The sequence below is a fragment of the Gadus chalcogrammus genome, chromosome 22 (genome assembly GCF_026213295.1).
Source record: "Gadus chalcogrammus isolate NIFS_2021 chromosome 22, NIFS_Gcha_1.0, whole genome shotgun sequence".
NCBI lineage: Eukaryota > Metazoa > Chordata > Actinopteri > Gadiformes > Gadidae > Gadus > Gadus chalcogrammus.
Genome location: NC_079433.1, coordinates 20980857 through 20995615, shown reverse-complemented (window position 1 = coordinate 20995615; position 14759 = coordinate 20980857). Strand labels below are relative to the sequence as shown.

Here is a 14759-nt window from a genome sequence, read left to right as displayed (position 1 = left end):
GAAAAGCATTTGGAACGCATAAAAACAAGAAATGTTGGTATCTCTGTCAATTTCAATGCAAACGTGTTACTTAGCTTACCAAAGGGTTATAGGGCCATACTCCACTATTTGGAAGTGGAATACATTAGTTTTGAGTAGAATCAACAATATAAGATTAAAGACACATTGTTGGTCAAAAAGTGATTCTAGCGCTCTGAAAAGCATTTTGCAAGCGTAAAAAACAAAAATGTTGATATCTGTCAATTTCAATGCAAACGTGTTACTAAGCTTATCAAAGGGTTATTGGGCCATACTCCACTATTTGGAAGTGGAATATATTAGTTTTGAGCAAAATCAACAATGTAAGGTCAAAAACACGTTGTTGGTCGAAAAGTGATTCTAGTGCTCTGAAAAGCATTTGGAACGCATAAAAACAAGAAATGTTGGTAACACTTTATAATAAGGTGCCATAATAAATAGCAAACTAGTCATTACCTAACCCTTTGTTAATATTTGTTAATTGTTACTAAAATATCTATTTGGCACAAGTTAATAGTTTTTCCATCATTAATTAAATATTAGTTGTTTGCATACAATTTGTATGTTAATGTTTTAACAAATAGAAAACAATCTATTAACTAATATTGTATTAATATTTATTAATAGTTAACTAAATGTATTTTTGGCACTAATTAACAGTTATTTCTTACATTATTTAAATGTTAAATGTTTATTTACAAACTATATGTTGATATAAAAGTTAATGACATATTATTATTTAACTAATTGTTATTAAACTGTGCTTCTGCCTATCCCAATATGAACCACTCTCATCGGACTCTTACAATGAAGTTGGTTAAGCTTAATATATATATATATTACTATTATAACTATATCAGTATGCGTGGGGACCCCTTATATAGTAATATAGTTGCGCTTAAGCTTTAATAAATTTTAACTTATGAGTAATTCGTAATATAACTATCAGTATGGGGGACCCTTATAATAAAGTTGGTTAAGCTTAATTAATATATTAGTAATATATAACTATCAGTATGGGGACCCTTATAATAAAGTTGGTTAAGCTTAATTAATCTATTAGTAATATATAACTATCAGTATAGGGGACCCTTATAATCAAGTTGGTTAAGCTTAATTAATATATTAGTAATATATAACTATCAGTATAGGGGACCCTTATAATAAAGTGGTTAAGCTTAATTAATATATTAGTAATATATAACTATCAGTATGGGGGACCTTATAATCAAGTTGGTTAAGCTTAATGAATATATTAGTAATATATAACTATTAGTATTGGGGACCCTTATAATAAAGTTGGAACAGTAATTATTAATCATTTACAAATATTTATTATAACATGTATTAACGATAGCAAATATTTTAACTCTCACACTGGAAATGAATGATCTCAGCACACACTGTTGGGAAGGGGGATGAAAATACTTTATTTATAACTCTCTAACAAAGGACTCTCAAAGAGCTCACAAATAGCTTTTTGTTTTCTCCTGGAACACTGACCACTGATAGTTAACCTGATGGTCTACTGGAACACTGATCATTAAACTGATCAAAAGATGATCAAACTAGAATGCCAACAGAATGTATAAAATGGTATATCAAATAAACAGAGAAAGAGAGAGGGGTTCAACCAGAGCGTGAGAAAAAGAGAGAAAGACAGTGAGACAGAGCACAAGAAAGTGAGGGAAAGACAGAGTGAGAGACAGGCAATATTTCTTAACCACACTAGAAAAAAACAACACGAACGGGTAAAAAAATAATAATTATGCTCTCTTTGCATACGGGATTAATTTGCATTGACTTTTTAAGTCATCTATTTTTGTCTGAACCTGAGCATCACCTTTAATGTAGTTTTCGCATAAATTTGCTACATCTTTCAGCTTTCCCTGTTTGGTTTTATCGAGGAGCTTTGTGAACTCGGCAGGTGACGCTGTTGCCAGCTCTGCAATGCTTGCCGTGGACCTGACTGTGAGTTCGTTCACCCCTGCGTATGCACAGGAAGCCGACAATTTCAAGCCCCGATTGTATGCTTTCAGGACCTTCTTGTATCTTCTTATCACTTCAAAAGGGCCACGGGCTGCAAGGAGCAAATCATAAAGAAAAACTACATTATGGACGGTACATAAAAATGTGTGTTCACAACAGTGCTATGAGTTGAAATGCTTATTGTATTGTTATGTGGCAGCATACAAGACAAGACAGAATTCCACCTAGCTCCTTTAAATAGGTCCACTTTATGTTAGGGTAGAATTAAAGGGATACGTCACCATTTGGGGAATTACACCAGTTTCCACTTTCCCTCGAGTTAAGTAGCCTAATTGAGATTGACCTTTCTCCAGTTCATTCAGCCGTTCTGAGTCTGACGGTAGCATTTTTGGCTCCAGCCAAGCATAGATCATTGAATCAGATTAGACCATTATCTCGCCCATTAGCATCTTGCTCAAACGTAACTAAGAAATCTGATATTTTCCCTGTGTAATACTTCAGTAATTACAAAGTGTACCAACAGAGAATGAACATGGTGATCAATACCGTGGTTTGCACTACTTGACTTAAAGGGATTATGCGGAGTGAATCAACCTGTAGCCCTGTTGTTTCGCATTGCCAAGTGCTGTCGATAGGCATGAGAACGACAGAATTCCATGCACGGTAGACCAAATAGCGAAACGGCAGCCAACGCTAACTACTGAGGGCATGTGAGTTTCGTTTTCCTATGCCCGCATCTGGTCTACGTTGTAACTATTGCTGTCGTTCTGATACCTATTGACAGCACCCGGCAGCCTCAAACAACAGGGCTACGGGTTGATTCACTCCTGATAATCCTTTTAACACATGGAGGGACTATTTTCAGATGTGTCAGCAAATGTCCTAATTTACTATGCTGGAATGAGAGTATAGTTCCATGTTTTATAGGAATAGAAAATCGCCACATTTCATTATCCACTGTCTTTGTACTCTTTGCAACTACAGAAGGATCAAGTTTTAATTAGAATTTTTCTTTGAATTCTTAGTCACTTTTGAGCAAGATACTAACAGGCGAGATGCTAATGGGCTAATCTGATTCAATAATCTATGCTAGGCTGGAGCTTAAAGTACTACTGTCAGACCAAAGTTACTGACCAAGGTAGAGCAACATAATACATTACAATGGGAGTAGTCTCGCAAAGCCAGACCAAACTACAGCAAGTAGAATGGTCTGGAACCACGCTATTTAGAGCCGTCTATCCGTGGGGAAACTGGGCTGGCCTGTTTTTATTTCTTTAAACCAATCATAATCGTAGGGGCGGGGCTAACCCCGGGAAGCAGCAGCGGTGCGCAATACGGGAAAGCCAGAAACCGGAAGGGGAGGAGTAGCGGTGGAATCTGACGCTAGCGCAATAGACGCTGTCCATTTCCGCTCAGCCAGACTACAATGGGAGTAAACGTGAATAGTTCCAGTCTGCATAAGTGGGAGTGTCACATAACGTCACAATGTAAACTTTTCAATTAACTTCTGTATGAGGTATGAGGGCTCGACTCTGGGATTTCCCCCCCTCCCCCTTCTGAAAATAGAACACAGAATTTAACAGACATTTGTGCTTCTCGCTTCACTTTTAACCTCTCTGGTCAAACTCAGAGAAAGGCTGAATGACCTGGAGAAAGGTCAATCTCAAATGTTGAAGACAAGGGGAGGTGGAAAATGAATTTGCTCCATAAAGGATAGATTCAACGTTTTACTGGAGTTTTACCTCTTTTGCGGACATCAGTCACTTTGTGGTGCTTCCTGGCCTTCTTTATTTTGTTCTTTGTCTTTGAAAGTCTGAGTTTTCCCTTGCCCTTTCGTTTCATCTTCTCATCTGAGGAGGAGGAGGAAGAACAGGAGGAGGACCGGCTCATTGAAGACAATGATGAGCAGGAGGCAGTGTCTTCCTCTGAAGATTGTTCTTCTCTGGGAGCTTTAGACAGGTCTAGACAGTACAAAAAAACAAAGATTAAACAGATATTGCTGATGCCTTATACAGAATACCATTTCTTCCTTTTTGTTCCAACAAAGGTAATATTTTGTGTAAAGTCAAAATAACCCTAGACCTGGGATGTGTTACTATTAGGTGGTTACTATTAGGTGGTTAAGTGTCGAACCAGGGTAAGTAAAGCTAGAGGTAGTGGTAAATATGATAATAGAAGAGTCTGGAGTCTCCATTCTCTTAACTACAGAAAGCCAGCAGGCTACTATAAGGAGGTTTACCACTTCCTCTAACTTAACTAACCAGGTGTACCACTTAACCTCCTACTTGGAATAGGTATATGTTTGACTGACACTGTATACATTTTTGTGTCATACACCGAAAATGTAGGCTTGTTGAACCTTACATGCCAGTTGTTTGCGAAGAGCATCCCTCTCCTTTATCACTTTCTGGAGTTTCTTATCTTGAGACCGCTCTCTCATCTTGGCCTTTTGGAGGAGATTCTTCACCGTTGGTGACCGGTCACCTGTCAAAAAACGTCATTTCAGCATAGTTGTACAGCTAACACACAGCAATTTAATAATTTTTTTTAACACAGCCTGTTTATGTTATAGCAAATTCGGTAACAAATACCACGAACATTGTCTATCTAGCCATAACTTTTGAAAGTAAGAGATTTTGAAAGTATTGTGCATCAAAGTTACTGTTAGGAGCAAAATATTGCCGTTCTCATGAATAGCTTAGAGTATTTTGGACATTTAAGTAGTTACTCAGCTGTAAAGTAGCCACTAAGCTGTAATGTAATTCATGCAGAATAATAATTTTTATACACTATGACAAGACCTGAGGTGCGTTCAAGTTCAGCGAACATAGGCGAACGTTCGCAACGAACGCGTTGACCATAAACAATTAATTTTGAACGATTTTTGAACACCGTTCTAAACAAACTGTAAACGAAAAAAATGGATACGAAGGCCATGGTATTAGCGGCAGCCTCCATGTTAATGGAAGAGTTTACAGAAGAGGGTTTGCAAGTGGTCGACCTCGTTGAAAGCCTACTGCAGACAACCAGTACGGAAAATTCAAGAATAGAGGGCTACGTCACCGAAGTTGTACCCACTTACTGCGATATAACGTTCAAATCGCATTTTAGGATGCAAAAGACAACAGTTGAAGTAAGGGTGTAGATAGGCTATATGAAACGTTTTATCTATTGCTTTCAGTGTAGGAAAGGAGTAAATGATTTCAATATAGTTTAGTTTAATGCCATGGCAACGAATGTCACGTAGCCGAAGAGAGCACCGCGATCCATCTCTGTTTGTGGAGAACTACCTCTTCAGACAGTTTGCCTATGTTCGTAAACGTTTGCTTGCTTATGTTCGTTTAACGGAAAATGTTTAAAATCGTTCGCGAACGTTCGCCCATGTTTGCGATTCTGAAAGTGAACGCACCTCAGGTTATTTGAATAGGCTCAGGCTTTAATAGGCCTACGGTCAGAGTTCGACACTCCATTTGTTCCGACCCGTGGTCGTAACAAAAGTTGTAAGAATTACATAATACCTAGTCAAAAATAACCACATGTACTCCGACTGTGTAATAAATATGTATTAATAATAATAAAAACAAATCTAGGTCTCGTACCAGTGCATGACATGCTTCGGCCAATGAATCGATTTTCTCACCACGCGGCGGACTATGGCGGTGCGCCATAGTCTCGTCAATGTGTGGGAAAGGGTGCCAGTGTTAATGCTAACCAGTAAGCATAGCCTAATTTTATGAACATAATGCTAGGTCATAACCTGTTCGAACTTACCTTTCTTCGGTTCAGAGACATGGGGGGTATCTGTGGAGTCATCACCACTGTCAAAGTTGATGTCACATGTTTGAGCGGAGGCGGAGGGGAGCATTTTGTCGTCCTTCGCTGCTGTTGTGTTCTTTCTTAAAACTTTCCCAGATCTGGTGCCTGCCGACATTACGTACACTTCCAAATAAACTAGCGAGCCTGGCTTGCGCAATCAAAAGAGCATCAATGTGAACTTCAGCCAAGTGTCTCTGCTTGTTGAGCTCTGCGAAGTGAGTTCCAACAGGAGGAGTCAGATGTATGCAGACCACTGTGATTGGCGCATTTGAAAAAAATAAATGTATGCATATTTATTTATTTAGTGGTTTATAATATAAAAGTTTTAAGAATTACATAATACATAATTACGGTAATAAAAAAAAGTTTCACAGCTAATGTAGCCGTTAGCACACTCAGGATCTCGTAATTACGAGATAATATCTCGTAATTACGAGATCCTGAGTGTGCTAACGGCTGCATTAGCTGTGAATCTTTTTTTTATTATTTATGCTCGCGCCACCGTACTTTACTAACCCCAAGGAAGAATTGGAGGGAAAGAGCCATTATGTACATTGGGCTAACAGCGCACTCAGTCAAGCATAGATGGGTCTGACGACATGCTGTGTACACTATGACAGACTTAGCTAGGAAATTTAGAATCCTTATTGAGGGTCGCCGATCAACTAAGAAACATTTAAAATTAATTAAGTGGCTACAGAAAAAACAAATCCTCAAGCAGAAGATGAAATGCAAAACCTGCAGAGGCAAAATGAAAATGACAAAGAAGTCTTGTGGAGACTACTATGAATGGTAAGTTGGTCTTCTTCTTAAGTTTAATGTCAAATTTACTTTTGACTTTTTTGTTAAAGAAATATATTTATATTTTAATCCGCAGGATGTGCAGAGGGGGCTTCAATCACAGGAACAGAGTGAAGCAGTCTATAAGGCACAAGTCAATTTTCAGCCAGTCCAAGTTATCTCTTTTTGATTGGTCACGGTTCATTTACAGGTAAGATTATGACACAATAATGTAGGCTAAGGATAGATGAGTGGAGTGTTTTCATTGTGCGCCTGCATGTAGCCTCTGGTAATGTTATTTTAACGTATAGCTTGAGAATGAAAGGAAAGGTGAGAATGAAGTGAACGGCTCTTCTGCCAAAGTGCACCACATACACCAGCAGCCAAAATGTGACATTAAAATAGCCTGTAGCCAAATAAACACTGTCATGCTCTTACACAATTTCAAATGTGATGTGAAGCCTTGCAGTGTGATGTGAAGCCCTACGCATACCGGCTCTGTTACTAATGTGTTACACGTGTCCTTTCTATTTTCTGAATATTATTACAGTCTATGTATGTATGTGTGTGTGTGTGTGTGTGTGTGTGTGTGTGTGTGTGTGTGTGTGTGTGTGTGTGTGTGTGTGTGTGTGTGTGTGTGTGTGTGGAAGGGGGGGGGGGTCATTTGAAGAAATGCTAATTATTTGTGATGCTTTGTTTCAGGTTTTCACAAGGACTGCGTTTAAGACAGATTGACATGATGATGGATGAGATATCAAGGAGTCCGACCTCTCTTTCAAAGATGGCAAAGAAGCTACGAGAAGTATGTATTTGGGCACTTAATAGAAGAAGGAGAAGGAAGGGACAGCGATTGGGTGGAAGACACGAGTATGTGGTGATCGACGAAAGCCACTTCAGACATAAGAGAAAGGTGAGAAAATATTGTTTGAATTTTCATAACATGTACATAAAATATCAGAGTAACTACCATAATTAAAATATTCTGGAAAATTAAGTGTTAGACATCACTGACAACAACACACATTGATAATAGTAAAGTGCATACACACGCATTGTGCACCCATTCCCCTCTGCATTCGGCCAAGTGTCATTCTTCACATTCAGCCCCAACCTACACACACTCATTTACCCACATGGGCCCACTACTCTACCCCGACAGCTCGGCCCCTAGCTCTGCCCATCATCAAAAAAAACTCCACTGATGTATTCTGTATATTGTAAGGCCCCCCCCGCCTCCCCCCTAACGCCTGCTACCACCCCCCACTCCACACACCCCATAGCCCATCACCAGGAAGCCCCCCGCCCCTCCTGCCTGCAAACCCCACCCAGCTCTTGCCCATTCGTCATACCACTTCATCACCTTATGCCTAGTACACAACATCATACGAGTTCAGCCTCTGATTTGGAGAGTGCCGACACCCCTGCTAACTCTCCATTGTTAAAACCACATGTCTGGTATTTTTATAATTGGGAGTCTCGAGTTCGTGCATAGGGCTGATCTGTAACTTCGTTATACACACCACTGGCACAGGTAGACCCTCAGATTACATGGTGACGTCATGTTTAATCCCTTTCAAAGTGTTAACATTAGATCAGGGGCAAATTCAACCGATGCACCGGTTTTCGCAAATGAATTACCGATTGATTTACGAGGCAAGGTCTTTATCTGTGATGTCCAAGCCGACCCTACAATCCCTCAATAATCCCTCCCCAATGTCCAACATGCACTTTACATCTTTACGAACTCAATTTCATTGCATTTCTTACACCAGTAACTATGTGCATGTGACAATAAAACGTTGTTGTATCCTTGTGTAATGCATCCCTTATACACAGAATGTGTTATGCTTTGCTGCGACTTGCTTGCCTTCATGATCATTTTCTCTTTTGTTTTGTTTTAATATAGTATGGGAGAGGCAGAGCGGCTGGGGGGTGGAAAAGAAAAAAGTGGGTTTTTGGCATGTTGGGCGTGAAGAAAAGTGATGGGAAGAGTCAGAGACCAATCCTGCGCCTGGTGGACAGGCGAACCAGACAAGAACTTGTCCCTTTGCTATGCCGACATGTAAAAATGGGCTCTTACATCATTAGTGATGAATGGCGGTCATACCGCGTACTTAATGATCTGGGGTTCAGACACTTGACTGTAAACCACAGTATGTGGTATATGGATCCTATTACAGGAAACCATACACAGCACATTGAACGTGCTTGGCGAACTGTTAAGGAGCAGGTCTGGAGACAAAGGGGCAACCGGACAGAAGAACTGTTGTCAGACCACCTAAATGTGATTGAGTGGCATGAATGGATTGCAAAAAAGTACCACAGTGGTCCATTGGGTAGGATTTTGCATGACATAGCAGAGATGTACAAACATCTCTGAAACACATACACAGTCTTTCATTAAAGGCACACCAGGTAACATTTTTAGGTTAATTTAACAGTTTCTTAGTCACTGATGATTAAATGGCTAATTACGGGTGAATGGAGCGTCTCTCACCCATCTTTGCCTTGTGTGCCTTTAAGAAACCTATTAAATCTTAAAAAAAGCTATTGGAGAGTTCTTTGTTAGAGTTATAAATAAAATATTTCCATCCCCCTTCCCAACAGTGTGTGCTGAGATCATTCATTTCCAGTGTGAAAGTGAAAATATTTGCTATCGTTAATAAATGTTAAATAAATATTTGCAAATAATTAATAATTACTATTACAACTTTATTATAAGGGTCCCCAATACTAATAGTTATATATTACTAATATATTAATTAAGCTTAACCAACTTTATTATAAGGGTCCCCTATACTGATAGTTATATATTACTAATATATTAATTAAGCTTAACCAACTTTATTATAAGGGTCCCCTATACTGATAGTTATATATTACTAATATATTAATTACGCTTAACCAACTTTATTATAAGGGTCCCCCATACTGATAGTTATATATTACTAATATATTAATTAAGCTTTACCAACTTTATTATAAGGGTCCCCATACTGATAGTTATATATTACTAATATATTAATTAAGCTTAACCAACTTTATTATAAGGGTCCCCTATACTGATAGTTATATATTACTAATATATGAATTAAGCTTAACCAACTTGATTATAAGGGTCCCCAATACTAATAGTTATATATTACTAATATATTAATTAAGCTTAACCAACTTTATTATAAGGGTCCCCCATACTGATAGTTATATATTACTAATATATTAATTAAGCTTAACCAACTTTATTATAAGGGTCCCCCATACTGATAGTTATATATTACTAATATATGAATTAAGCTTAACCAACTTGATTATAAGGGTCCCCAATACTAATAGTTATATATTACTAATATATTAATTAAGCTTAACCAACTTTATTATAAGGGTCCCCCATACTGATAGTTATATATTACTAATATATTAATTAAGCTTAACCAACTTTATTATAAGGGTCCCCCATACTGATAGTTATATATTACTAATATATTAATTAAGCTTAACCAACTTTATTATAAGGGTCCCCATACTGATAGTTATATATTACTAATATATTAATTAAGCTTAACCAACTTTATTATAAGGGTCCCCCATACTGATAGTTATATATTACTAATATATTAATTAAGCTTAACCAACTTTATTATAAGGGTCCCCCATACTGATAGTTATATATTACTAATATATTAATTAAGCTTAACCAACTTTATTATAAGGGTCCCCCATACTGATAGTTATATATTACTAATATATTAATTAAGCTTAACCAACTTTATTATAAGGGTCCCCATACTGATAGTTATATATTACTAATATATTAATTAAGCTTAACCAACTTTATTATAAGGGTCCCCCATACTGATAGTTATATATTACTAATATATTAATTAAGCTTAACCAACTTTATTATAAGGGTCCCCATACTGATAGTTATATATTACTAATATATTAATTAAGCTTAACCAACTTGATTATAAGGGTCCCCCATACTGATAGTTATATATTACTCATATATTAATTAAGCTTAACCAACTTCATTGTAAGAGTCCTATGAGGAGTGGTTCATATTGGGATAGGCAGAAGCACAGTTTAATAACAATTAGTTAAATAATAATATTTCATTAACTTTTACATTAACATATAGTTTGTAAATAAACATTTAACATTTAAATAATGTAAGAAATAACTGTTAATTAGTGCCAAAAATACATTTAGTTAACTATTAATAAATATTAATACAATATTAGTTAATAGATTGTTTTCTATTTGTTAAAACATTAACATACAGATTGTATGCAAACAACTACTATTTAATTAATGATGGAAAAACTATTAACTTGTGCCAAATAGATATTTTAGTAACAATTAACAAATATTAACAAAGAATTAGGTAATGACTAGTTTGCTATTTATTATGGCACCTTATTATAAAGTGTTACCGATTGTTTTTGTAAAAGTGTAACGTCGAGCCTCAGCAGCTTTCTCACTCCTTATGTGCTACTGTATAAAACCTGGTTTTGCGCCTGCACTATTTGCTTATGGCCATACCACCCTGAACACGCCTGATCTCGTCTGATCTCGGAAGCTAAGCAGGGTCGGGCCTGGTTAGTACTTGGATGGGAGACCGCCTGGGAATACCAGGTGCTGTAAGCGTTTTCTTTTTCAACTCGAGCTCATTGCCTCCGTGGCCTACCGTGGCGTACCGTGACCTGATGTTTACTGCCAACCGCTTTGGAGGATTTAAGCAACATACAAAAACTGACAACGTCTCTCAAAACTATTTTTGTGAAACATGAGGACAGTATAGTGATACTGCCAGCAGGGAGCACCAGAGAGCTGAAACGACAGTTGTACATTTCTTAAACTTTCACCAACACAAACACGCACGCTCACTTCAGATCACGGGAGGACGTCAAAAAATCACCACCCATTCTCTGACACTTTAACCGTTAACCTTGGTTCAAACATTTAACATCACACGCACACGCAGTGTATTTCAGATAATTAATGAATTCAGATGTCACAATGATCGTTTACATGGATAAGGAGTCCTACTGAATCAATTACTGCCGTTTATATCTAACTAATGATTGTTTTTGTAAAAGTGTAACGTCGAGCCTCAGCAGCTTTCACACTCCTTATGTGCTACTGTATAAAACCTGGTTTTGCGCCTGCACTAATTGCTTACGGCCATACCACCCTGAACACGCCCGATCTCGTCTGATCTCGGAAGCTAAGCAGGGTCGGGGCTGGTTAGTACTTGGATGGGAGACCGCCTGGGAATACCAGGTGCTGTAAGCTTTTTCTTTTTCAACTCGAGCTCATTGACTCCGTGGCCTACCGTGGCGTACCGTGACCTGATGTTTACTGCCAACCGCTTTGGAGGATTTAAGCAACATACAAAAACTGACAACGTCTCTCAAAACTATTTTTGTGAAACATGAGGACAGTATAGTGATACTGCCAGCAGGGAGCACCAGAGAGCTGAACCGACAGTTGTACATTTCTTAAACTTTCACCAACACAAACACGCACGCTCACGTCAGATCATGGGAGGACGTCAAAAAATCACCACCCATTCTCTGACACTTTAACCGTTAACCTTGGTTCAAACATTTAACATCACACGCACACGCAGTGTATTTCAGATAATTAATGAATTCAGATGTCACAATGATCGTTTACATGGATAAGGAGTCCTACTGAATCAATTACTGCCGTTTATATCTAACTAATGATTGTTTTTGTAAGAGTGTAACGTGGAGCCTCAGCAGCTTTCTCACTCCTTATGTGCTACTGTATAAAACCTGGTTTTGCGCCTACACTAATTGCTTACGGCCATACCACCCTGAACACCCCCGATCTCGTCTGATCTCGGAAGCTAAGCAGGGTCGGGCCTGGTTAGTACTTGGATGGGAGACCGCCTGGGAATACCAGGTGCTGTAAGCTTTTTCTTTTTCAACTCGAGCTCATTGCCTCCGTGGCCTACCGTGGCGTACCGTGACCTGATGTTTACTGCCAACCGCTTTGGAGGATTTAAGCAACATACAAAAACTGACAACGTCTCTCAAAACTGTTTTTGTGAAACATGAGGACAGTATAGTGATACTGCCAGCAGGGAGCACCAGAGAGCTGAACCGACAGTTGTACATTTCTTAAACTTTCACCAACACAAACACGCAGGCTCACTTCAGATCATGGGAGGACGTCAAAAAATCACCACCCATTCTCTGACACTTTAACCGTTAACCTTGGTTCAAACATTTAACATCACACGCACACGCAGTGTATTTCAGATAATTAATGAATTCAGATGTCACAATGATCGTTTACATGGATAAGGAGTCCTACTGAATCAATTACTGCCGTTTATATCTAACTAATGATTGTTTTTGTAAAAGTGTAACGTCGAGCCTCAGCAGCTTTCTCACTCCTTATGTGCTACTATATAAAACCTGGTTTTGCGCCTGCACTATTTGCTTATGGCCATACAACCCTGAACACGCCCGATCTCGTCTGATCTCGGAAGCTAAGCAGGGTCGGGCCTGGTTAGTACTTGGATGGGAGACCGCCTGGGAATATCAGGTGCTGTAAGCTTTTTCTTTTTCAACTCGAGCTCATTGACTCCGTGGCGTACCGTGACCTGATGTTTACTGCCAACCGCTTTGGAGGATTTAAGCAACATACAAAAACTGACAACGTCTCTCAAAACTGTTTTGTGAAACATGAGGACAGTATAGTGATACTGCCAGCAGGGAGCACCAGAGAGCTGAACCGACAGTTGTACATTTCTTAAACTTTCACCAACACAAACACGCAGGCTCACTTCAGATCATGGGAGGACGTCAAAAAATCACCACCCATTCTCTGACACTTTAACCGTTAACCTTGGTTCAAACATTTAACATCACACGCACACGCAGTGTATTTCAGATAATTAATGAATTCAGATGTCACAATGATCGTTTACATGGATAAGGAGTCCTACTGAATCAATTACTGCCGTTTATATCTAACTAATGATTGTTTTTGTAAAAGTGTAACGTCGAGCCTCAGCAGCTTTCTCACTCCTTATGTGCTACTGTATAAAACCTGGTTTTGCGCCTGCACTAATTGCTTATGGCCATACAACCCTGAACACGCACGATCTCGTCTGATCTCGGAAGCTAAGCAGGGTCGGGCCTGGTTAGTACTTGGATGGGAGACCGCCTGGGAATCCCAGGTGCTGTAAGCTTTTTCTTTTTCAACTCGAGCTCATTGACTCCGTGGCGTACCGTGACCTGATGTTTACTGCCAACCGCTTTGGAGGATTTAAGCAACATACAAAAACTGACAACGTCTCTCAAAACTGTTTTTGTGAAACATGAGGACAGTATAGTGATACTGCCAGCAGGGAGCACCAGAGAGCTGAACCGACAGTTGTACATTTCTTAAACTTTCACCAACACAAACACGCACGCTCACTTCAGATCATGGGAGGACGTCAAAAATCACCACCCATTCTCTGACACTTTAACCGTTAACCTTGGTTCAAACATTTAACATCACACGCACACGCAGTGTATTTCAGATAATTAAAGAATTCAGATGTCACAATGATCGTTTACATGGATAAGGAGTCCTACTGAATCAATTACTGCCGTTTATATCTAACTAATGATTGTTTTTGTAAAAGTGTAACGTCGAGCCTCAGCAGCTTTCTCACTCCTACTGTATAAAACCTGGTTTTGCGCCTGCACTAATTGCTTACGGCCATACCACCCTGAACACGCCCGATCTCGTCTGATCTCGGAAGCTAAGCAGGGTCGGGCCTGGTTAGTACTTGGATGGGAGACCGCCTGGGAATACCAGGTGCTGTAAGCTATTCCTTTTTCAACTCGAGCTCATTGCCTCCGTGGCCTACCGTGACCTACCGTGACCTGATGTTTACTGCCAACCGCTTTGGAGGATTTAAGCAACATACAAAGACTGACAACGTCTCTCAAAACAATTTTTGTGAAACATGAGGACAGTATAGTGATACTGCCAGCAGGGAGCACCAGAGAGCTGAACGACAGTTGTACATTTCTTAAACTTTCACCAACACAAACACGCACGCTCACTTCAGGGCCCCGTTTCCCGAAAGCGTCGTTAGCCTAAGTGGATCGTGAAGTGCGTCGAAA

The 14759-nt window shown here is 39.0% G+C and overlaps 2 protein-coding genes and 6 non-coding genes across 8 annotated transcripts; 7 read left to right on the top strand and 1 right to left on the bottom strand.

Moving 5' to 3' along the window:
* Nucleotides 1–1780: 1780 nt before the first annotated feature.
* On the bottom strand, nt 1781–6218 carry LOC130376297 (uncharacterized). Its single transcript, XM_056583517.1, has 4 exons — nt 5779–6218; nt 4372–4491; nt 3750–3968; nt 1781–2098 (listed from the first exon to the last, which is right to left on the bottom strand). The coding sequence occupies exons 1-4, from the start codon at nt 5936–5938 to the stop codon at nt 1785–1787; spliced, it is 813 nt and encodes a 270-aa protein (XP_056439492.1). The 5' UTR covers nt 5939–6218; the 3' UTR covers nt 1781–1784.
* Nucleotides 6219–6356: 138 nt separating this feature from the next.
* Nucleotides 6357–9064, top strand: LOC130375976 (uncharacterized). The gene is made up of 4 exons (XM_056583156.1): nt 6357–6615; nt 6701–6814; nt 7306–7513; nt 8510–9064. Exons 1-4 carry the CDS (start codon nt 6437–6439, stop codon nt 8981–8983), a joined length of 975 nt encoding a protein of 324 aa, XP_056439131.1. The 5' UTR covers nt 6357–6436; the 3' UTR covers nt 8984–9064.
* Nucleotides 9065–11131: 2067 nt separating this feature from the next.
* Nucleotides 11132–11250, top strand: LOC130376391 (5S ribosomal RNA). The gene has a single exon (XR_008894022.1). It is a non-coding gene; the product is annotated as a 5S ribosomal RNA (ribosomal RNA).
* Nucleotides 11251–11779: 529 nt separating this feature from the next.
* LOC130376403 (5S ribosomal RNA) lies at nt 11780–11898 on the top strand. The gene has a single exon (XR_008894034.1). It is a non-coding gene; the product is annotated as a 5S ribosomal RNA (ribosomal RNA).
* A 529-nt stretch (nt 11899–12427) lies between these two features.
* On the top strand, nt 12428–12546 carry LOC130376383 (5S ribosomal RNA). The gene has a single exon (XR_008894014.1). It is a non-coding gene; the product is annotated as a 5S ribosomal RNA (ribosomal RNA).
* Nucleotides 12547–13075: 529 nt separating this feature from the next.
* On the top strand, nt 13076–13194 carry LOC130376415 (5S ribosomal RNA). The gene has a single exon (XR_008894046.1). It is a non-coding gene; the product is annotated as a 5S ribosomal RNA (ribosomal RNA).
* A 518-nt stretch (nt 13195–13712) lies between these two features.
* Nucleotides 13713–13831, top strand: LOC130376352 (5S ribosomal RNA). The gene has a single exon (XR_008893988.1). It is a non-coding gene; the product is annotated as a 5S ribosomal RNA (ribosomal RNA).
* A 510-nt stretch (nt 13832–14341) lies between these two features.
* On the top strand, nt 14342–14460 carry LOC130376346 (5S ribosomal RNA). The gene has a single exon (XR_008893982.1). It is a non-coding gene; the product is annotated as a 5S ribosomal RNA (ribosomal RNA).
* Nucleotides 14461–14759: the final 299 nt, after the last annotated feature.